Raw genomic sequence first — 24,840 nt, 5'->3', positions numbered from 1 at the left:
TCTCTGGCAAAAAACAAAGTGTAAGCTTTAAAATTAGCAGTTTGATATTATTTTTAGAACCATATGAACACCAAACTTTAAACTTTCATTATAACAGTTATTAAAGAAAACTTCTCTTTTTTTTATAAAGAGAAAGAGTAGTTGAGGTTTAAGGTAAAATTATTTACTAAATATTAATCAAACTGATTTATTTAGATTTAATTTTTAAGGATAATTTATTGATTGATTCTTCTTTTAGCAGAAAAACATAATCACTGCTGTACTTTGATTAAAATAGTTAATGTAAGTGAGTCTTGTTTTTGAAGATTAAATATCTGCTTTCTAAATAGCATGAAAACCTTTAAGAAATGAAATATTCCTGTGTACAATGCATATTTCACTTAACCCTATTGCAATGGGTATCCTTTACTGTACATGACAAAAGATTTTAGTGTCTTATATTTAAAGTTTTACTAAGCTTATTTTATTTGTGTTATACCAATTAGTATAACATTTATCAAATAAAGTATTGTATAACGTCATCAATTTTACTTAATACGCTGTTTATTCCTGTGAGAAAGTTAAAAACCAGCTTGGATGATTTTGTACCAACTCTTGTCACATAGTTAGAAAACCTGAAAAATTATAAGGGGAAATTGGCTACTTTTTGCATGTTGTTAGTCTATTTTCTTTGGTGCATTATTGAATTAAATAAAAATTATTTAGTGCATTACTACCATTGGTGTGGTGTGTGTTAAAGGGAGTGATTAATTTCATTGACAGTTGACAGCAAGAGAAAAGATGATTTGCTAACTGCTTTATATTTTGTTTTCCATGGTTATTCTTTATTTATTATTATAAAAGTAAAGTATAGAATTAAGGATCTCTCTCTTTACATTAAGTTTAGATCAGATAAAGTAAATAATAATAATTTTATAAGTTACACATGCAAACAGCTTGCAGTAACTCATTGGTAATGCAATTCAGTAGTTTAATGTGAACTGCACATTTCCAGAGTGATATGCGAGTTATAATGGTGCAGGTAGTAGTTGGGGGCTTATTTCAATTTGGCAGGGGGTTAAGAGGTCAGTCATATTGACTAACTTTATATATAGTTAGGGTAGAGAAAATAACAGATAAAATGTAAAGTTTTACTAAAAATAAACATTTGAAATGTATTTAGGAGGTTTTAGAGATTAAACAAGTGAAACTTGAAATTTTTGACATGAAAAAACTATTTTAATTTAAACATGAAAATCACTTTGCACATGGACTGTTCAAAACAAATACCCTATATATTGATGGACTATACATTGAAATCATTATTTTAATTTATTGAAAGTACTTTATTCAAAATTATTTTTTGTACATGAAAGACACATTAACTGAAAGATTGCCAACTATTTTGAAAATTAGAAGTATTAAATCTATAATGATATTAAATGATTACAAAGAGATCACATGGTTGGTTAAATTGCCCGAGCCAGTGTTGAGAGAATTAATAAGAAATTAACTTTGTCATAAACCTAGGATGCCTGTATCATTAGAATCTTCACATTCTGAAGTAAGCAATGGTGTGGAATCCACAGGAGAAACAAGTGATAGCAGCTCCCATAGTGTTCCTAACACTGAAATATCTAGTCCCAAACTCCCACCAACAGAAAATCATCCACAGAAGGGTACTTCATCAGTCACACCACAGAAAGAAGCTCCTTCACCTTGTAGCTCAGTTGAAGATAGCCAAGAACAACAGAATCTTGAAAGAGTAAAATTTTTTCATGTTCCAGTCAAACCCCAGCTAATAGAACCATTGGAGATTAAAGTCAGTGAAAGTGTGGTTCTTCAAGTTGCAGAACCTGTACTTACTCCAATAGGTAGTTACCTTGTAGATCATTTATTTCATAAATCATTTTACTGTGTGCATGATGTTTTCCCAGTTCATTTATATTTAAAAACAACAAAATCATGTGCAAACAATGAACATATAGTTTTTTGTTTTTTTTCTAAGCAGATGTATTTCTAGACGACATTTCCAATTGATAAGACACTGTAGGCAAAGTAAAGACGTGTAGTTCGGCAATCTTCACTGTTTTTTGTTTTTTTTATCAGAGTAAATCCAGTTGATTTTTCATAATGAAAACTGTGTGTGTTTATCTTACTTAGAATTCGGGTACTGTTTTCATGTTTAAACATTAACATTGTGTATTTTTATTGCTAATAGATCTCGCTGATTAACTTCATAATTGGCATTAAAAATAATTTGTTTTTGTCATATTTTAAAATAGTTCATTTTGAGCATTATAAGTTATTTAAATATTAATAAATGAATTGGAAAAATTTCCAAATGAAATTGATTTTACCCAGACTTGACTTGAATGATGTATGTACTCGTAGGCGGTTTTTAAAAGCTATGGAAGTATTAAAATATGCAGTATAAAGGAAGGGGTTATTGTTAATGTACAAACTTATGTACTTTGTTATTCATCTTGCTGGCAGCACTAGTATTAGAAGGACAGTCTTGCCACTAAGTTTTGTAAATTCGTTTTTTTTTCCATCATTTGCATGGAAAGATTCAACTTGGATCTCAGCCTAATATTAACATAAAGAATATAGTATAGATTTAAAAACTGGTTGATGAAGGCAAAGTGAAAGGCAGTACTGCCATGTACGAAGAGCAGTTTGGAATGAGAGAAAATTCTGTTATAAAATCGGCTGACATAAAAAAAAATGTATACCAACTGGCTGGTGTCTTTGAAAGTAAATGTCACATTGACTAAAGTAAATTTTTCTACTAAAATTGGAAGCTCTATTAGCTTTAACAGAATAGTGATAAAATTGGAGTTACAGGTTATTTTATTTCTTGTAGGCTTTATTAACTTAACCATGGTCATGTTTTTAGGATATTGAAGAAAAACAACAAAAAACAAACTTGCATCACAAAAACTTATACCAAAAAGTTTTAAAGTCCTCTTTTTGAAATTTAATTTTTTTCATATACAGGTGTACTTTTGAATACTAACTTTTCACCATATTATTTGTAATACTTGAGTGTATTACTTGTATCTTGTACAATAATGTTGTGCTTCTAGAGTAAACTAATTTATAAAAAAAATATATATATTCGTGCATAAGTTTCATGTCCACCTTGCTGTACTGTCAGTAGTGGTCAGGATTGGCTTGTTATTAGTTCATAAAGTTGGTCTGATCTTGTAATAATATATTCGTATGTTTTGCCAAATTGATAAGAGGATTAGAACTAATTCAGTAGCAATTAGTGTTTTTAAAAATTTTTACAAAATGTTAAAAACATTTTCAAGATACCAGCATGTACCTCTAACAGCTTAGTAAAAATCGTTAACATAATTTGAACTAAATTAATTTCAATAGTTTAACTAATCTTGTTTAATTTAGAAATGTTACGTCGCAAAGATCAACAAATTGCAGATGCTTTGGCAGAATAGCAAGAACTCATTTCCCAGATTTTTCAGATTCCAAGGAAAGAATTTCAGTATGTTGCTGAGGTATGATAGAATTCTATAATTTTTTTTCTTTTACAAATATAGAAACTTTTTTTTGGATGTGTTATGCAAATGTTAAATAACATGGTTGTTTTAGATTCCAAGAAGTTATACTAACCAATGAATCAGCACACTTGTCTAAATCAGTATTAATTACTTTAATGTTACTGTGAAAGTTTAATGTATTTTATGTACCTGTGATATTCACAATTGTAAATGTCTTTTTTCTAAAATTTATTTAATCTGTTACTAATATGAGATTTACAATGTTTTACTGAGAATGAAACATTAAACTGAATTATTTTTTTAAAGTTTGATTTTATAATGTTAATACTGATTTGCTGGGGTTTATGCTACATTAATCTGGACTTAATAGTTTTATGGAAAATATGTGCAGTATTTGGTGGTAGTTTATTTTGAATATGCTCTTTTGATGTATTTTGAAATCTTTAACATTTGTCTTTGTCACTATGTAAGTGTATAAACAAAAAACAACAGTGTTTTAGAGTAAGTCCATAACAAATCCTTACTTGTAAGAAAAAATAAAGTGAAACAATTAAAACTCTTACCCTTTGCTACCAAATTACAAAAGTAGCATACTGTAATGGGATTCTTGCTTATATGATGCTGGAAAAGCTTTATTACATGATGTATAACCCATAACTTTGTGAAATGTTTTATCCTCTGTGCATGTAGATTTGCAATAGTGGTCATGATTTTACTCATTTTGCCTTTGTTTCCCATCATGGAAAACCTTATTTTTCTCCATTCTAAGGGTGCAGATATGATGTCATGAATAACTCACATGCAGATCTAATGTACTGGTGCCATCTATATAAATATAATAACACTGTCTGTTGTATGACCACGCAAATACTTCAGGGTGTGAATGGATTTTCACCAAAACTGGTATGGAGGTTCATTAGGTCCATGGAGGGGGAATGCACAAAAATTTTCGGTTTTTTAGTTTGAGGTTTTTATGAGTGTTTTTTGTAGTTTTTTTTAAACACTATTTCTCCTCTGTTGATGGATTTTCACCAAATTTGGCATGAAGGTTTGTTGGGTCCTTGAGGAGTTGCATGCAAACTTAGTTTCACTTTTTGTGTTTTACTGTGTGTATGGGCATTTTGGGTTTTTTAAAAATTTATATATAAAGGAAACAGCTTTTCATTTCTTAAGATAACCTTTTCATCAATTGTGAATTTAAATAACTTTTGTCCAATCTGTGGGTACCTCAACTAGTAATTTTAATTTTACTTTTCTCTTTAAAAATTATAGCTCCATCATTGTTATGTAGTGCTGATTTTCTTACTTGTATACTGTTTACGCTATTTAGTGTTAGGCTATTTTTGTTATGCCTGTGTGTGTGTTTCAAAGGAAAAAGAATCATGGAGCTTTAAAGAATGCAGAAAAATGAAAGTTTAAATGATTTTTTTTTTATGTATGTGTGAACTTCACAACATAAATGTTACAAAATGACAGTCATAAGGTAAAAGTATTTTTGTATTACAATTATTAAAGGTAGAACTATTATTTTTACATAAATTTGATATGCAAGTATGCACTTGACAACTAAGAGATGTTTAAATGTCTTGGTAGCATCAAAGACTTGTGTAAATATTTTATCCAAGTGATATATTTGTTTTCATTTTTACATGCACGCACATTTGTATGTGTGTATAATATATATAATCTTTTTTTTTTTTTTCTTTTTAATGTGTATTCCAGATGGCAAGTGAACTTGAGGGTCAAAAAGATTTGAAAGAACTAGTTCTAGCATCCATTTACCAAGGTAACTTTATTTTAAGCATCTGAAAAATATTAACTTCTGTAATGACTTGTTAGATACTAATTTTGGTACTAACTTCAAACATACCATGATTTTTGGAAGTATTTGTTTTTGAAGTAGTTTTGATAAGAAAATTATTCTGTACTTTTGTTTTTGTTGTCATTTACAGTAGCACTGGAGTCTTTAATGCTGATGTAATAATATCTCGTAAAATTCAGTGTTAAAACTGTGACAAGTAATTTGTTGTTACAGGTGTAATGCATGTAATTATATTTCAGCTAATCAACTTACTTCAGTATTAAATGAAGGCCTAAGAGTGTCTGAAGATGACATGTTTAATGCCTGCAGTGGAGAAGGTGAGTACTAGCTTTGAAAAACAACTTGATAGAAGTTTGTAATGAAATAGAATCTCTTGTTAATGTCAGAATATTTCAGCATTAATAGTTAAGCAAAGAAATTTTGTGAAGGTATGACTATATAGTATTTTCTTTAGTTTAAGAAATACAAGTCTTTAATTGTGAAACGGTTTTTCACATATTCTTTTCCTGTCAAAATCATCTATTTTCATTTGAGTCGCGTGTTTTCTGATTGATCGCTATTCGATAACTGTAGCATGAGATTCTCTGTAATGAAATAAAGCAGCAAATGGACTAGATTGCTAGTATGGTTGAGCAAAAACAACAAAGGCCACTCTTACAATAAAATAACATTTGTTGAGTCTTTGAGATTATCATTTTCTTATATATTTGAAAATGTATGTTTGGGTGTTTTTGTTATTGAATTACAAAATGCTGGTATAAAACTGTTTTTGTTTCCAAAATAAAGTTGATTTATAACTTGTATTTGTTTTCATTATTACAGTTCTTTTTACACAAAAACAGGCTGGCTTAAACATTTTGTACTGTTACATTGTGAACGTAATTAAAAAGGAGAAAACAAATTGTATAATCCAACTTAAATGTTGTATTTACCTGTTTGCACAATCTGATAGTCCATTCAGATGAAGATCACTTATAAGGTTTAACATGGTTCTCTTAATATTGTAGCTTGTTTGTTACTTATTTCATGATTTAATAATTCAGCTGCTTACAGTTGTGGGGGAAGAAAGCAATAACACTCATGCAGAAACTTCAGTTGTTGCAAGGAAGACAGGCCTGTTACTTAGTTTACCTTTGCCAAAATTAATCAATATATCTTGCACTATAAATAGACATTTGACTCAACTCTTGGTAAGTTGTATATTTTATAGAATTTATCTAATCATAAAATCATCCAATTTAACAATGGTAGTAAAAGCATAGAAAGATGGGTATTGTTTGTAGAGACGTTTTTTTTAAACATTCTTGTGTGTTTAAGAGGTTGTGGATGTATTTAACCTACAACCAGATATCTGTTTTATGACTGACTATAATGTTTTATACCTGATTAAAACAATCTTCAAATAATATTTGAAGAGAGATTTTATTTTATTTAATGTGTTACTTTTTCAACAAACAAGGGAAATGGAAATCATTCGTTATAACAATTGCTGCTATTTCAAAAGATGAATTCATCATTTTCCAAAAAGAATCTGAATTTGTTCTATTGAATTATATTTATTATTTGACAAAGTATCAATTAATAAATGAATGTTTTAACTTAAAAAAACAACAAATATAATTAAATTCTCTTTAGTTTCCTTTGACAAAAATAAGCACTGTAAAAATAAATAAAAAAGGCAATTTATTAATTTCTTTTGTATATAGTTGTATAGCCAGTAAAAAAAAAACCAAAAAAAAACTCACAAAATAGATTTTAAGAACCCAAAGTATTGATCAGGTTTGTCCAGAAGTAAAATTGAAACCACAAGCTGGTCAAAAATTGTTTAAGTTAATTGAGAAAGTGAACACAATGATATAAAGAACAAGAAAAGTCTTAAACAGTTACAGTTTCAGAAAAAAGAACATTATAATTTTCTGCTTTTTGTTTCTTTTTTTGAATTTGTGTACTTGTATTTATATATTGTAAGTCATATTTTACTTCTAATTTTTTGATAAATCTATCTTTGTTTAACTAATATACTGAAGTTCATTTAACTCTTATATCTCTTCCTATCATATAGTCGTATGTCTCAGAGAGGGAAGAAGAAAGACTGTGAATGCATGACGAACTTCATACTTCAAGAGAGCAGCTTCATTTTCTTCATGAAAGTCATCGCCTTTGTCACAGATTGTGCCCTTCTCCTAGCAACTTGAATGACATTCAATCTCGACCAAATAGCTACATCTCTGTAGCTTCATCAGTATCGGAAGGACCAATAGACTTCGTAGATGAAAGTGAAGAAACAACAGGTTTTGTGATAACATTCACATTTCATAGAATGATACTTACACAGCATATGTCAGCCACTGTTTCTTATTGTATATTGATTCTTCTTTATATTATAAATCAGAATGAGACAAGGGTTTCAAAGTATAATTTTACTTCATAGCCACAGTAACAGATGAAAACCTCAAGGAGTCTGAAGATGAGGAAAATGAGTCAGAAGAAGAACATCAGGACTGTGATCTTGAAGGTGAAGTCATTGGTGAAATCGGGCAAGTTGAAGATGAGGGATACAAAGAAACTGAACACCTTTTGTATGAAAAGAAAGGAAAACAAGAATATCTTGGGACTGAAGGAAAAACCAAACTGGAATTTTCTGTTAAAAAATTATACAGAAAAAGATGTAGAACATGTTGAACCCTTTGAAGAAATTGTGCATCCTGAGGAGAAACTAGCAGAAATCTCTGAGAAAGGATTCTTAAAATTGAATAAAGATAAAATACAGCCCAGAGAAGAATTGAGCAAAGATTGTGATAAACAAGCTTTGTATAGTAAAGAATGTAATACGGAATACGAGTCAGAGATTGGTAGTAAAGCAGTAACTGAAGAAGATTTGAGCAGTGTAAAAGAAATGGAACCATACAACTTGGAGGAAGAGGAAGATAACAAAGAACAAAGATTGTGTGAAGAAGATGAAAAAAAATCAAATCTGAGACTGAAGAACTCTTGCAAATATTAAATTCTGAATAGCAAAAATTTTTTAATACAGGAAAAAAATAAAAATGTTTTTATACTTTATAAATAATCATTATAAATACTTTTGTCCAAAATATTCAAGGGCCATGTTCATAACTTGTAAGAAATTGTGATGAAAAATTTTTTCTTTGAAGTGATTCTTAAATAATTATTTTTCGTTGTTTATTGTAATATTTGAAAAGTAGTTTTGGGGTATAAATTATTAGTTATTATTGGACTGTGTTATTAAACATGTTTTTGAAGGTGGAAACAAATCTTTCATTATAGACAAGATTACCTGTTTAGCTGAGTTGAAGAAATCTTATGAAAGTGAGATCTATTTGCGCTGAAGTTTTACATTGGTATCTATAAGTGTTTCAGATTACGATGGTATAAATTCAAGCTGGGATCATAACTTGAATTGTAAATATATATTAATACAAAAATTTTTTGAAAACGAAATCATTATGCACTTAATTTAAAATGTTTCAATAAATGTAAAATTCATTTTGTTAATAACTTGGTTTGGTTTTTGTTTCCTTTTTTAAACCCGAAGCTTTCTTTAAGGTATTATGTTCATAAATAAACAAGAGAAAATTCTCAATAGCCATGACATCTTAAATTCTTTTAGGCAGGATTAAAGTAAACTAATCTTCGAGATCTTGAATGTGGTTAAATACAACAATCGAAAGAGTTTGATCTGCGAGCCCAAAACTGCAATTAGATCTCGAATCGGTCAGGAGATGAAGGAACTATGAGCTAAGTTTTTTTTGTTTTGTTTTTTTAAGTACAAACAATACCTCAGAAGCGTTCTATGAGCCGCACTCCCTAGATTAATAATAAAAGAAAAATACATGTCTTATCGTGACACACTGTTAGTGACTCAAAAACTGCCACTTAACATATGGGTTACATACAACATGCCACGTGTGTAGAAGTAAATAAATTAACCTTGGTTCTCGAATCAACAATGGTTCGTGAACAAAGTGTAAGTGTAGGAAACATTAAATTTCATGTCGTGTTCACTTTTGAACAACTGACCAAAATAAACTAAATTTTAAAGCCTTACCTTGCCGAATTCATATTAGTGCAATTAAAAATGGAAAAACTCCAATGAAATCGACTGTATCAGCAAATAAAAAAAAAATATTATATGAAGAATCCATGTTTGACTACCTTTTTACCTTGATGTATTGATTCGTTCGTTATACACTAGCGTTATATATTTTTCATACAATAATTATATTCTAGTGCATCACCATTTCTTTATATATTTGTAGTAGACAAGCATATTCATACAGTGGAAAATAATTAAAACCTTTAATTATTCTGTTTTTAAATTCTAAAGTTACACTTATTTAAACCTTCGAATTTCCAAAGGGATCTGAACGTCGTCGCCTTTCGAAACACTGTTTGTTAATTTATTTTTGTCTCTTTCTTCATATCGTTGCAATACTTTATTTTCATCCCTCAATTAAGGACTAACAACGCATAGAAAAATACGATCAATATTGCAATTAATCCTTAATTACCGATTGGGCAGCCTGTAAATTTTACATAGAAAAACAATGTAATTACTACAAACTTAACATTGATGTAGTATGTGAATTCCAACAACAAAGAACAGTATAATAAACGGATTATTTGAAGGATAGAGATTGTTTAAACTGTTATTTTAAAGCATAATTAGGGATATCGTCAATGTTGCCAACTTCAGGGATGGAGTGTCAGATTTTGGTGTTATAAAGACTTAAAGAACTCGTTCATGGAAAACTTTCACCAGAGAATATTACACTACTTCAGTTATTGATGACTAGTTCAATATTATTGATACTTTTCCTTGGTTTTTGATTAGTGGAAAGTTTGGGGACCTACAACGCTCAAACCTGGGGCTTGAATTGCGCGTGAAGGACAAAGCACATATGACTAATCCCTTATGTAACTATACACTAAACCAATTGTTCTTGGTGTTTTCGAAAAGAAAATGCTTGATTGTCGATGGTTACCGGTCAGCTGAATATTGTTTCAAGTAGTTCTGTATTACTGGTAGTTACTTGGCATAAGTTTGTAACACATTCGAAGAGATAGTGTTGAATATTTTAATTGTCCTTGTGTGTTTCCTTATTAGGCCCTAATTTTTTTTTTTGATATGACTGTTACTAACGCTACTTAGAAGTTTTTATTTTAAAGAGCTTGTGTAGGATGAAATATTGTGAAAGAGCTAGAGGTATCGTAGAGGATATCGCTTTCTTTTCTTTTTGTTTCCGCTGGGGTACCGTTCAACGGTTGAGCAGCACATGTTTGATTATGGCACGTATAAGAATCTAAAACGTTACTTCATGTTGATATCTTGATCGGTTTGACAGGAGTTGAAGTTTGATGCATGTTCTGAAGAGCTAAAATCTGTTTAATAAATACCCCAAGTGTATTCCTATGAACTGAAACATCAATTTCCCTTTATTTTTAAAGCGGTTGAATTATTAGATGGTTTACAAACACTCGGTAACGACGTGGAAGTATTGGAAGCAACGTCATTCATCATGAATATTAAAAGAGTACAGCGAAAACTTCATGCATGGATATGTGCTTTTAATTTTATTTCTCAGTATGAAAATACTAACTTTATGAACACCATAACGTTATGTCTCATAAGATTCCAAGATATGTATGTATTAGCAAACGTAAAGGGACAATCCCTGCAGGTGTATTATTGGATATTTTTTAAATTTAATTATTACTGGTTTGGTTGGTTTCTTTTTACTTGTAGCATTTTGATAATGTCTGCTGTTATCGAATGTTTGAAACTCAGACCAGCGTGTAGGTAAACGCCTGGTAGCACTCACCGCTGTCCTGGATTACGCTCATATCAATAGATGTTGTGATTGACTGTCATATAATAACGCTTTTTCGGTTGAAAGGGCAAACATCTTTTGATATATTGGTTCATTATATATTTAGATGTTGACCCGTGGTTTCATGTCTTTTAATTTTAAACAAACTGAAATTGCATATATACAGTAAAATATATCAATTTTTTAAATTTGTTTATTGATTTCTCCTGCCACCACTATTGGTTCAGTCTACAGACTCGCTACGTTAAAATGCGGGTTTCGATACCTGCGATGGACAGAGCATGGATAACTTATCGTGTAGCTTTGCCCTTAACAATAACTGAACCGAAACTGTTTAACTTCATTTAGCATGTATTCACTGTTTTCAAATTTTTAGAGTGAAATTATTGAAAAAATAAAACTCTCTCTATTAACACGGGAACTAATTTTTCACAATATTTTTATTCTGTAACTGTGTCAAAAATTATGGGATTTTAGTTAAACTAGTGGAGTGATGTAGAACATTATTCGTTATTATCCTGCCAAATATCGTCCGTGTTCATTTTTTTTTTCTAGCTTCCGTAAGGATCGAAAGGAGGAAGTTGTTTTAACTAGACTACGCATTGGTCACAGTTTTGTAACTCATTGTTTTGTTTTATCTAAAACTGATGCACCAGTGTGTAGTTTGTGTAACACTCAGGTCACTATGAGCCACATTTTACTTTCTTGCTATCGTTACGACTCTCAACGACGGTACCATTTTAATACTGCTCGGTCCCAAGGTTTGCCCATTACATTAGACACTGTTACTGGTGATTGTAATACTGTCCACCTTGATAAACTTTTTAGTTTTTAAAAGACCATTATTATTTTTAATGCCATTTAAGTTAAACCTTTTTTTTTAATGTGGTTCCCTTTTAAGAATCACAATCTCTCTAGTTCGATTTGAAATTAGAAAATGGCCGTCACATTAAATAACTCGACACCAGGACTAGAAAAGCCAACTTCAGGTGACTAACGCTGCTGTTTGAACTATCCGTTTGAATTTCCCTTTAGTCATCCTGGCAAATTATTTTTACAATTTTGCTGCATGTCTTTTAAAACTTTTATTACTTTACTTTTTGACAATGGCCATAATGACACATAACCCGGAACCAGGACTGAAATGGCCAACTTCAGGTGACTGACGGTGTTTCTTGTACTGTTAGTCTTCCTGGTAGGTTATGATCATTACCATTATGCTACACAAAGTCTTTTACAACTTCTCTTACTCTGGTTTCTCTCTTAACATTGTAGACTAGATGTCAACATTGGTTTTATGCTATTTATATTTGTAAATGCTGTTTTGTTTTACCTTCATTTCTTTTTATGAATTTTACTACATTTACTTTATTTTTAGCTTTCTACCGGACGTTTGGTGCAGATAGCCTAGCTGCTTTGTGCCATAAAACACTAAATCAACCAACCAAGTACATTAGGGACGGCTAGCGCAGATAACCTTCGTGTAGCTTTACGCGAAATTCAAAAACAACTCGTCCCAAACTATTATTATATCTCAAATAAATGAAGAGATAATGAAGCTCCGAGTTAAAAAAAAACTAACAATCCATATACCCTGGCTAAAAAATAAAACGTATATTGCGAAACATATATAAATAACATTTGCCCTATGTATAAAAAAGACCTTACTTCAGCAAATGTAAAAAGTAATAATTATTTAACATGCGTATTGATGAAGTGTTAGTAAGTGCGATCCAAGAGATGGATTACAAAAACAACTATAAAATGTGAATTACTATTTATACTATTTTCTGGATTACTTAATAAGAGGCCAAGCATGGCCAAGTGGTTAGGGCGTTCGACTCGTAATCTGAGGTTTGCGAGTTAAAATCCCTGTCACATCAAAGATGCTCAATTTTTTATCGTAGTGGCGTTATAAATAGCGGTAAATCCCATTATTCGTTAGTGAAAGAGAAAACCAAGAGATGGCGGTGGGTAGTGATGATTAGCTGCCTTCCCTCTAGTCTTGCACTGCTAAACTAAAGACGGCTAGTGCATCAAACAATTCAGAAATCCCTTAGAAGAAATGTACCACTTCCTCAGAAAGAAACGACGCAATTGAGGTATAAAAATTATTCTCAAGTTTAACATTTAAATAAAGACTTATAAGCACAATAAATTTATATATTACAATGTGATTCCCAATGGTCCAACGATAAGTCTGAAGGCTTATAATGCTAAAAACCAGGTTCTGAACTTTTCACTCTTCAGCCGAACACACTAACATCTAGATGACGTCAGCCTGCTTCTTTAAATGAGAAGAGTTATATGTATTGATAAAATTTCCCACTCTATCCTAGCAAACTTCCTAGACTTTGTTATTTAGTTTGTTGTAATTACCAGGATCGAGTCTCAAATACTCAAACAAACATTTTCATGACTGCTAATCGGAAAAGGAATCGTGTCTGTCAACTCGTTGCGTATGATATCAATATAAATTCTTAAATATTTCATACGTCAGATAAAGTACTACTAATATTGAATTATCCACCAGGTGGTTCTATGCTTCTCATTTACAGCAGCACTACAATCCAAATTTACGTTTTTAAATTAAGATAAGAGCAGTGATTAATAGCAGTACTTGTTTATTCTAATGTAAATCAACGCCACATTTGGAGTCCGCTTTTGGGGAATTTCCTTTAAAATGTTTTTGTGAAATATTCGGGTTCCCTAAAGTGTTGGGTGAAGTTTTTCTTCTTTACATACCTCAAGGCCTAAACGGTTCGTTTGGAACCATTTAGAAATTGATGAGTCAAGAATTTGAAGAGAAGAGATTTGGGGGAATTTCCAGTTTTTCTCCAAGGGCTTAGGCGATTTTATTTTATTTTTTTACGTTTTTGCAAATGTCGGAACCGAGACGATTCGTTTGGTACAGTTTAGAAGTTGATGCGATCAGTTGTTTATGGAGTTACGTTACACGAAGTCTCTTTATCTAATTATATATATTTCTGGAAAGTGGTTTGATACGTTGTAATTGTGTAAAATTCAAAATATAGTTCATGAATACAGATAAAATAGCTGATATCCATGAAACGCTTTGTCAGTGAAAAACTTGCGTTGAGATTTCGAGTATTTTTGACATTCAGCCATACTCACGACATGACTTACTTTGTGTGTGTAGGAAATATTAGCTTTGATTGCATTTTCTTCATATACATGGAATAAAATATCTTCTAGCCTTCCTGAGTATCAAAAAGTATTAAATAAAATAGGTCAAACGTTCCAGTTGTTTTATAATGAGGTGTAGTGTTTTCTATTCTGGAAATTTTTATGATTTTATTTTTATATTTGAGAAGTTTGTAACGTTTAGATTCCTCGCAAATAAAAGGAAGCGAAAGTACCTTGACCCGTATCTGTTTCCACTGTTTGGGAATTTTGCATTAATTTAAATCTAAAATTGTGCTAAACACCATTCACTTTACTTTTGGCATCAAGTGTCAATCACTCTTCACAATGTACACACTTGTTAATTGAATTTGCTACGTCTGTATCACGTTAGGCGCGACAAAAGGAAAAATGGTGAGTGAAGTAGTCGTATTATATAACTTCGTAACGCGAAAAGTCAAACAAAATAAAACAAAAATTACTCAGAATAGGTGGCAGTTGAGCAGCAAAACTATCTTTAGGTTTATTCTCTTAAGTGTGTATATAATTATTTGAACGTTCACGAGGGTTAGCTTGAAATCTACTGCTTTTAGATCATTTTACATTTTTATTTATGTCTATTCCTTGCGAGAAGTACCAAGATATTTCGAAGTACTGTAATTTAGGACTTTTTCGAAAGGTTATTTATTGTAGTACAACAACATTTCCAATTACAGAAATAATATTTATATCTGTATAAAGAAGTGAACTAAAAGATTTGTCTCAAGTGGATATTTAGCTAGTATCAAGCCGTGATTTGTTAATTATTTAGATTAAAATCAATGTTTTAAGATGAAAACAGCATGAAAAGGAGAAAAACGAAGACTGTTTTGTTATAGCAGAGTCATGTCCAGCTATCTGCTGAGTTCACCGAAATGAATCGAACCGCTGATTTTAGCGTTGTAAATCCGTAGACTTACCGCTGTACTAATATAAAGGTAACAAAAGTGTGTGGCTAAAAGTGAATTGGCAAGAAAGAAAAAAAAAGTGTAAATCTTCAAGGAAAATGTTGTAGACACCTTATTAGGGTGAGAAAGTGTAGGAGGGAAAAATGGAAGGATACAGTTAAAGAAAATATAATTCTTCTTTCATTCTATAGGGGTCGGGAGTGCCTAATCTAAAAAAAAAATCAAACTTCTTTACCGGTTCTTTCTTTGTTTTACAGTGGATAGAGCAAATGTGTTTAGAAGTATGGATATATCAGATATGCAGTGTGAAGTGTTATTAAAGTGTCAGCCTGTGGGTTTTGTAAAGTCATTATTCCTGATGTAAGAAAGATGTTCATGTGAACGATCGTTTAACCAACGAAAAACAAGCTTTACTTTTACCGTCCACTCTGTGTATTCTATAGGTACTAGCACTTGGTAAAATTGTAAGATACTATTCATTAAACTACAGAGATGTTACTAACTGAAACATGTAAATAAAAGAAAGCTACCAAGAATTATTACAACACCTAATTTATTCTTTTTTCAAATTCTACAAATTAATACACTAATATTAGCATAAAACCAAGGCTATCTCACAGTTACATGAGTTTGAGCAATTGCATGATAAATAGAAACAGTGTTTATCAGGAGAGAATTCTTTAGTAACAATTCCAAACTGTCTCCCTTGAAATATTTTGACGATTTTATCTTTGTTTTTACAGACATTATTAATATTTTTATTGCAGAGAAACGTTAGAAACCGAATGAAAGTCGTGACGTAGGAGTTAGCTTTACTATTATTCCGTCATACACCTGGACTCAAAGAATATAGAAACATAATAATCTAGTAACTTTTTCCAAAAAGGCGTGTTTCATCTTGACTTCTTTGTTTGTTTTGGAATTTCGCACAAAGCTACTCGAGGGCTATCTGTGCTAGCCGTCCCTAATTTAGCAGTGTAAGACTAGAGGGAAGGCAGCTAGTCATCACCATCCACCGCCAACTCTTGGGCTACTCTTTACCAACGAATAGTGGGATTGACCGTCACATTATACAACCCCACGGCTGGGAGGGCGAGCATGTTAAGCGCGACGCGGGCGCGAACCCGCGACCCTCGGATTACGAGTCGCACGCCTTACGCGCTCGGCCATGCCAGGCCATTCATCTTGACATCTTAACAGCTAGCCAATGTATATCACGAGAAAGGTGGGTTTGTTTCAAAGAATCCAGAATTAGACATAGATTGTATCATCTAAATATAGAATTATTACCAAACATTCGTCAAATTTCTTGAAGTATGTAAACACTATATTAGATATGTGGATGTTTCTAAAAGATTACTTGTTTCGCAGTGTTTTTACATTGTATAGTTGTTTTGTGAGTTATTTTATATTATAATTAAACTGTGTGATTTGAACTTTTCTGTGGTAAAATATATCAGAAAAATTAGATCTACAGTTTGTTACAGAGAAACCTAGACTTCAGGTAGTGAATAGTGGTGTGGTGTTAATAATGAAGCTTTGGCTCCAACAGAAGTTAAACAGCCGAGTCTTGGAACTAATGATGTTGATTCGTCAGCCTCTGCTGCTGTATCTTCCTCATCCTCGAAATCGACCTTTGTTAAATACCAGAAGAGATGGGAAGGAAGGGACGTTTTGTAAGTATTACCGAGAATTTATGAGAAACGATTTTTATTAACCACATAGAACATGTGATGTTTTCATGACAACTCTGTTTACCAATTTTCGAAAAGCGAGCTGGGATGATGGGAAAGATGCTCAAACCATGAAAAAAAAGTTGTTACATTAAATTATAACGAGAAAATAATCACATATATATTTATTTATTGTACAAAACAACCACAAAGTCAGTGCCCAAGAACAGGTAAATTCATTATAAACAACTGTTAAAAAGATCAAGTTAAAAACTCTCAACAGTTCTCCGACGAACTGGCTGAATACCCTTGAGAAAGTGTGTAAGTAATTCCAAGAGAGGTTGGTTTTCATACAGACGTTTTTGCAAGTTTAACTTCAAGCGTTCAGAAGAGACAACTCTTTTTCTTCCAAGCTTCAAACCGTAGCTTGTGCTGAAACAAGTAATATAACACATAACATAACTTTTTAAATAATGCTAAAGTAAATTCATAAAAGAGTTTTAAAAGATCGTTTATATTTCTTTGTTTTGTTTGTATGTGTGTATATGCATTTATTTAGGTATGTGTACACAATATTGTTCATTAACTTATGTAAACAAATCTTTACAAAGCTCCTTGCTGGGCAAATAGTAGGTGTTATTCATCTTCGAATCTAAATTGTTGTTTTTGAAGTAATTTAATGGTTTGTGATTACAATCTTAGGTTTACATAGACATTCTGTTCAGCAATTACTTATTCAAATTGCACTATTTTAGTTACAATAGTATTGACAATGAAATCTCACCTTTATAAATGTTCTTTATTCAGTGGTATCCTGCATGTCTGAATCCGTACGTTGGGTAGCTAACATGGTAGCCGCTGTAAGGTGTCTTAAAATATTGGGATGCATATCCATGACCTGCATATCCATGTCCTAGTGCAAGATATCCACCGTGTCCATAACCATAATTGGGATAACCACCATATCCATACCTTCCTTGTCTATAGCCGTAACTGGGGTAGCCACCATAACCGTACCTGCCATATCCATAACCATAATTGGGATAGTAACCATATCTGTATCTGCGATGACCATAACCATAAGTTGGATACCCACCATATCTGTATCTATCATAACCGTAAGCTGGATATCCACCATACCCATACCCAGGCTGATGATAACTTACATAACCAGCAGCAGCAAGAGCGAATAGGGCAAAGAAAAGAATCTGAAACAAAACAAATGTTTCGAGCACTTTCATTAATATAAACTTTTGTCCTGTTCTGATTATTTATGGATATGGACAATTTGGACTGAATGTGTAACAATTATATTTTATCAATCATGAAATAATTGAAGATGGACTTAAAAACTTAAGTACGTTCCTAAAAATTGAAAAGATTAATCCGAAAACAATTTGTTTTGACGACTGGGTTCGGATATCTTAAAACTTTCTCTTTGATATTTTTGGCGAATATACAGGGTGTTCGGAAAGAACTGTGCACTTATATATTTATTAACAGACATGTTTCAATATAGAATACAGGAGGTAAATATCAATGACAATTATGAACAATGTTGAAAGTGACCCCCGTTGGCATCAATGCAGACTTGGATCCTTCTTATTTTGTTTCTAAACACCACTACCAGTTGCTGGCTTGAAATAGACTGAATAAAATATGATTACAAAACTGCACAGTGACTTTCTGAACATCCTGTGTAATACTATTAAAGAGCTTAAGTCTGAAAATATATATAAATATCTGTTTGTTTGTTTTTGAATTTCACACAAAGCTACTCGAGGGCTATATGTGCTAGCCGTCCCTAATTTAGCAATGTAAGACTAGAGGGAAGGCAGCTAGTCATCACCACCCACCGCCAACTCTTGGGCTACTTTTTTACCACCGAATAGTGGGATTGACCGTCAAATTATGACGCCCCCGCGGCTGAAAGGGCGAGCATGTTTGGCGCGACGGGGATGCGAACCCGCGAACCTCAGATTACGAGTCGCACGCCTTAACACGCTTGGCCTTGTCGGGCCCGAAAATATATATATATATATATATATACATATGATAAATATATTTTGTACTTACCACAACCTTCATTCTGAAACTGAGAAAACTTTCTAATGAAAATCTATTCAAGCTGATTTGTCTTCAAATCTCTAACTGATTCCCAAATGACTGGAACCACCTTTTATACTGTAATCAGAATTCTTTGTTTTTCCGGTATAAAGAAGCTAACGAGCTCCATTAGCACAATTTTTTTGTTGTTCTGTTTTTGTTTTACATAGATATATCATTATTTAATCGGCGTGAAATTAACAGACAATTCTGAAGTCAGTGGCCCGGAAGAAATTAAGTGGAACGCAAAGTCAAAGCGAAAAAGCGAACTTGACAATCGATAAGAAAAATCTTGTACCTGTTTATAGGTGGCACTTTATTTTTAATCTAGAACAATGCATTAGTTATTAATTCATGTCAGTATGCTGTGTATTAATTTGCGGTCTATCTGTCGTAAAAGTAAATTAAGGAATAAAAATAATGATTTTTTTTAATATTTATGTAAAAATTTCCACACTGACACTTTAAAAATATATGATTCGTTTGAGCGTTACATTATAACACCCCACTTCTGAAAGAGTAAACATATTCGCTGATGGTGTTTCGAACCCGAAGTTTGTGAATCTAGCGCCCGTCAGGTCATTCAAACAATTTATTTCTTTTTGTTTCTATAGTTACGATATTTAGGTTCGAAGATGCTACGAAACTAAATCTTATAACGTGCGCGTGAGATAAAAAAATAAATTAACTTTCCTTTGACTTAATGTACAATTCATCAATTCGTTGACTTGCCAGTTGCTATTGATATGTGTAATTAACATTACCGATAAATCTTTAACAAGCAGTATTTTTAAGTATTTATCTATTTAAAAATACATATAAACAGTTTTAGAAACTTCCTTTCACTTATGTGTAAACTATCAGAAACAAATGCGTATCTTTAACTTCATGATAAAATGATATTTGGGTTAAGAGTTTTGTTCACTTCACAGTACAGTAAAGGTAATTTTTAATTAGTTTCAACATTTCAATTTTGTAAAGTTGTATTTTTTCCTTTTTCTTATATTTAGAAAATTCTTTGGCTCTTTATTACTTTTTTCCCCAAAATAAATATATCAATCTGACTCACTTGCTAAATGGTTATTTACTTTGTCTTTGAAAGATTCGAATGGTTTAAAGGCATTGTGGTGACGAACTACCCAGGAACGTCATACCACATTTTCACAATACTGGCAGATACCCGTTGAAACAATTTAAAGGTAAACTTCCTACACATACTGATGAATAAATAAATATGTCTTGGATCATAGCAAAGGAGCCTGAAAGCAATGTTCGAAAAAAATATTTAAGTTTTGACACAAAGGATGCATCTAGCACAATAGAACTCTTAGCTTCTCTCAGTGGGCACAGGATTTTTATCTATACAGCCACCATTCCACTTCATTTTAATAAGCGCAAGAACAGACTGCTGCCAAAGGGAGCGCTTTTTGATAGTTGTCATTTCTGTAAGAATTGTCAAAGGGAATAATTCAATTAAATTCAAATAAAATATTTAATAATGTAGAAAATCTTACGTACATATATAATACTAAGATGAAAAAACAGAGAAACATAAACCGAACAACATCAAATATATATACACACAATCACGTTCCTCTCTATGCGTTTTTTCTTTCACGTTATTTTTCGAAATATATCTTTTAGTCAGTGGACAGTGGAATTCTTCAGCACACACAAAAAATGTTCTTAATTTCCTTTGTCTCAGGTTAGTCATTCAACAAGTGAAGACTGAACTATCGATGCTTACATCACTATGACATTTTAAAAATAGTAATAGTAAGCCTTTAGGATATACAGAGTGTAACATACAAACTTTTGGCTATCATATATATATATATATTTTAATGTGTATGATATCGAGTTGCCCCCTAGTGGCTCAGAGGTAAGTCTGCGGACTTACAACGCTAAAAACCGGATTTCGATATTCATGGTGGGCAGAGCACAGATAGCCCATTCAGTAGCTTTGTGCTTAATTCAAAAGAACAACATATCTAGTTCTGTTGAGCAGAGCAGAAAGGATAAAAGGCGAGTCTACTGTTTTTGGCTACAATGTATCATTCTATTTAGAGTCATTTTTGTTTAAACAAATTAACTCTAAACTTAAGAAAAATGGTTGATAGAAACAAAAACTTACACGTAACCTACATGAAGCTTACATGTTAAGACTTCCACTTTCTGATATCTGTATTGAGTCTACAACAGACAGTTAGAAGCACCTTTTATTTTTGAGTTTTAAAAAATCATTGAATAGCTAAGCTGTTTTTTAGTGTAATTCTGTATTATGAAAGAGTGATGAGAGAAACAGTTTTTAGTATATTTCATATTTCACACTCAAGCCTAAGGTAAATGTTTGTTATAAATCAAATATTGTTTAGTTTCATTCCCTTTGTTTTCGTAATAACGTCCGTCTACTGACTGTAGGGAGTATAATAAAAGAAGTATAGATAGGATTGTTGAATATATTGTAAATCCATGGTTTATTTGTTGTTCAATACGTAACAACACAGTAAGATATCTGTGCCGTGTTCATCACTGTTTTAGACCTGCAAGCCCATGATAAAATTAATTATAATATTCCTCCATAATTTTGTTGTCGTAAAGTACGGAACAATATTTCAACCTTCTTAGAGAATCTTCAGGTTAACAAAAACTTGAAGTTCATCTAAGAAGGTTGAAATATTGTTCCGTACTTTATTTTAATTAAAGTTTTAATGCCTTTTGTCAGTCGTCTTTAGAATATAGGATAACAGATGTCGCTACTTGCAATATTTTCTGTGTTTCTGGTATACATCCACTGCGCCTTATTCAGTCACAAAGGTCAATAAAACATCCTACTCGATAAATTTATGATGACGCTGTAACGAGAATAAGCAATCCACGCGTACAAGGGAACGCAAAGAAATTGGCTTAGCTCGCGTGAACGCCACCAGTTCGAGAAGAAATCGACGTCTGACCCACAAAAACATAAGGCGTGGCACTTGCAAACTTTCCTTAGCTGAGAATCGGAAGACATTTGATCAGTTAGTTAAGATTCAGCATTAAAGACAGTATCAACCGAGTAGTGAAAACATAAATCACATACAGTTCTTTAACAAAATTTGAAAACTCAGTTCCAAAATACAAATCAATAAATTATTTCACCTCCAATTGATTTTAGTTCCACAAGTCCCAGCCAATTCTACGAAGAATACTGAAGTACAATCACGAGCAAAATAAGTACATGTTTATTCGCCAGCAATGCCAAGCTTGGGGCGCGTGCATACTACATCAGATGTGTTGTTTTGAATTAAGCACGAAGCTGCACAATGGACTATCTGTGCTCTGCCCACTACAGGTATTGAAACAAGGTTTTTAGCGTTGTAAGTCCGCAGACATACCGCTGATCCACTGGGGGGCAGATCAGATTTTATTACTCATCAGGATCTTTATCACCTACCCCCAAACTGAAATTATTTTTGAACAAATGGATCAATCGAAAGGTTTGTTTGTTTTGGAATTTCGCACAAAGCTACTCGAGGGCTATCTGTGCTAGCCGTCCCTAATTTAGCAGTGTAAGACTAGAGGGAAGGCAGCTAGTCATCACCACCCACCGCCAACTCTTGGACTTCTCTTTTACTCACGAATAGTGGGATTTACCGTCACATTATACGCCCCCCACGGCTGGGAGGGCGAGCATGTTTAGCACGACGCGGGCGCGAACCCGCGACCCTCGGATTACGAGTCGCACGCCTTACGCGCTTGGCCATGCCAGGCCAATCGAAAGGATCTGATCTCTTTATCCAAAACTATTATTATATCTCAAATCGATGAAGAAGTGATAGAGCTCCGAACTAAAAAAATTATACTTGAAAAAACAAAACAAAACGCAGAACTCTTCCAAGAATTGATATATCCCGGCTAAAAAAACTGTATATTGCATAACGTATATAAATAACCTTTACCCTATATGTAAACAAGAGTTTATTACAACAAATGCGACAAAAAATAATTTTTAACATGTGTATTGGTGAGGTGCTTGTAAGTGTGATACAAGAGATCGATTACAAAATCATTTATAAAATGTAAATTATGATTTGTATTATTTTTTGAATTACTTCATAAGAGTCCCAGCATGGCCAGGTGGATAGGGCGCTCGAATCGTAACCTGAGGTTCGAGGGTTGAAATCCCCGTCATATCAAACATGTTCTACTTTTTAGCCTTGGGAGCGTTATAAATGATGGCCAATCCCATTATTCGTTGGTAAAAGAGTAGCCCAAGAGATAGCGTGAGGGGGTGATGACTAGCTGCCTTCCCTCTAGTCTTACACTGCGAAGTTAGGAACAACTAGCGAAAATTCATCATACAAACAAATAAACAATTCAGAAATCCCTTAGAAGAAAGTTATCACTTTCTCAGAAAGAAACGACTCGATTGAGATATAAAATTTTTTCAACTTCAGTATTTCAATAACAAAATTTTTAAGCACAATAAAATTATATATTACAAAGTGATTCCCAATGTCTCAACGATAAGTCTGAAGACGTATAATGCTAAAACCAGGTTCTGAACCTTTCACTCTTCAGCCGAACACACTAACATCTAGGTGACGTCAGCCTGCTTCTTTAAGTGATAGGAGTTATATGTATTGATAAAACTTCCCACTCTATCCTGGCAAACTTCCTAGACTTTGTTGTTTAGTTTGATGTAATTACTAGGATCGAACTTCCAATACTCAGACGAACATTTCCATGACTGCTAATGAGAGAAGGAATCGTGTTTGTTCACTCAATGCTTATGATATCAATATAAATTCTAAAAAATTTTATACGTCAAATAAAGTACTATTTATCTTGAATTATCCACCGTGTGGTCCGTTGCTTCACATTTACAGGACCACTATAATGCATATTTAGTACTTGTTTATTGTAAAGTAAATCCACGCCGCATTTGGGGCCTGCTTTTTTTTTGGGGGGCAATCCCTGTGTTCCCCAGAGGCTTAGGCGGAAACTTCAAATGTTTGCAAGTCTCGGGACCGAAACGATTCATTTGGTACAATTTAGAATTTCATGCGATCAGCTACTTGACACAAAGCCTCTGAATCTAATTACATTTGTATTTTTGAAAAGTAGGTAGTTTGATACCTTGTGATTTTGTAAAATTTGTACTCTCAATTTTCAAGATAAAGTTTCTGAATTTAGATAAAATCGTTAAAATTGATCAAACGTTTTGTCAATGAGAAATTGGATTGAAAATTCCTACTATTCTTGTTGTTCAGCCCAAATTTATATTGTTTTATATATTCAGCCGTACTATTTTAGGTATTCAACCATACTTACAACGTGACTTACGTTATGCATGTGGTATATCTTAGCTTTATTACATATACATAGACTAAAATAACTTCTAGCCTTCCTGAATATCAAAAAGTATTAAATAAAATAGGTCAAACGTTCCAGTTGTTTTATAATGAGGTGTAGTGTTTTCTTTTCTGGAAATTTTAATGTTTGTATGTTTTATATTTGAGAAGTTTGTAACGTTTGGATTTCTTCCAAATGAAAGGAAGCAAAAGTACCTTGACCCGTTTATGTTTGCCATGTTTGGGAATTTTACAACTATTTAAATTTATAACTCTGTGCTAAACACCATTCAATTACCTTCAACATAAAGTATCGATCTCACCTTGATGTACACACTTGTTGATTGAATTTGCTACGTGTGTATCACGTTAGACGTAACAAAAGGAAAAGTGGTGAATGATGTAGCCCTATTACATAACTTCGTAACGCGAAAATTCAAACGGCTAAGTTTAGTGC

General features: G+C 32.4%; 3 protein-coding genes across 6 annotated transcripts; 2 read left to right on the top strand and 1 right to left on the bottom strand.

Moving 5' to 3' along the window:
* Nucleotides 1-1,510: 1,510 nt before the first annotated feature.
* On the top strand, nt 1,511-3,501 carry LOC143235616 (uncharacterized). Its single transcript, XM_076473850.1, has 2 exons — nt 1,511-1,853; nt 3,391-3,501. The coding sequence occupies exons 1-2, from the start codon at nt 1,511-1,513 to the stop codon at nt 3,438-3,440; spliced, it is 393 nt and encodes a 130-aa protein (XP_076329965.1). The 3' UTR covers nt 3,441-3,501.
* A 591-nt stretch (nt 3,502-4,092) lies between these two features.
* Nucleotides 4,093-9,270, top strand: LOC143233069 (uncharacterized). 4 transcript variants are annotated; one of them, XR_013017947.1, is made up of 6 exons: nt 4,126-4,406; nt 5,226-5,289; nt 5,565-5,642; nt 6,379-6,515; nt 7,388-7,616; nt 7,757-9,239. XR_013017947.1 is itself a non-coding variant. In XM_076468949.1 (5 exons), exons 1-5 carry the CDS (start codon nt 4,290-4,292, stop codon nt 7,421-7,423), a joined length of 432 nt encoding a protein of 143 aa, XP_076325064.1. In that variant the 5' UTR covers nt 4,126-4,289; the 3' UTR covers nt 7,424-7,750. The 4 variants fall into 4 exon arrangements, 2 of the variants coding, with proteins under 2 accessions (XP_076325064.1, XP_076325063.1); XR_013017948.1 differs by lacking the exon at nt 6,379-6,515 and having other exon boundaries at nt 4,093-4,406; nt 7,757-9,262; XM_076468949.1 differs by lacking the exon at nt 7,757-9,239 and having other exon boundaries at nt 7,388-7,750.
* Nucleotides 9,271-16,777: 7,507 nt separating this feature from the next.
* On the bottom strand, nt 16,778-19,152 carry LOC143234948 (uncharacterized). The gene is made up of 3 exons (XM_076472646.1): nt 19,018-19,152; nt 17,726-18,149; nt 16,778-17,373 (listed from the first exon to the last, which is right to left on the bottom strand). Exons 1-2 carry the CDS (start codon nt 19,027-19,029, stop codon nt 17,745-17,747), a joined length of 417 nt encoding a protein of 138 aa, XP_076328761.1. The 5' UTR covers nt 19,030-19,152; the 3' UTR covers nt 16,778-17,373; nt 17,726-17,744.
* Nucleotides 19,153-24,840: the final 5,688 nt, after the last annotated feature.

This window comes from Tachypleus tridentatus, chromosome 12 (genome assembly GCF_004210375.1).
Source record: "Tachypleus tridentatus isolate NWPU-2018 chromosome 12, ASM421037v1, whole genome shotgun sequence".
Lineage (NCBI taxonomy): Eukaryota > Metazoa > Arthropoda > Merostomata > Xiphosura > Limulidae > Tachypleus > Tachypleus tridentatus.
Note: the sequence above shows the minus strand (reverse complement) of the source record. Positions and strands in the feature narration are given on the sequence as shown.

What these genes read in the sequence shown, in the direction of transcription:
- LOC143235616 (XM_076473850.1), top strand. Translation starts at nt 1,511, where the DNA reads ATGCCTGTATCATTAGAATCTTCACATTCTGAAGTAAGCAATGGTGTG. An exon ending in ACCTGTACTTACTCCAATAG is followed by an intron (nt 1,854 to 3,390) that starts GTAGTTACCTTG and finishes TGTTTAATTTAG; the next exon opens with AAATGTTACGTCGCAAAGAT.
- LOC143233069 (XM_076468948.1), top strand. Translation starts at nt 7,769, where the DNA reads ATGAAAACCTCAAGGAGTCTGAAGATGAGGAAAATGAGTCAGAAGAAG.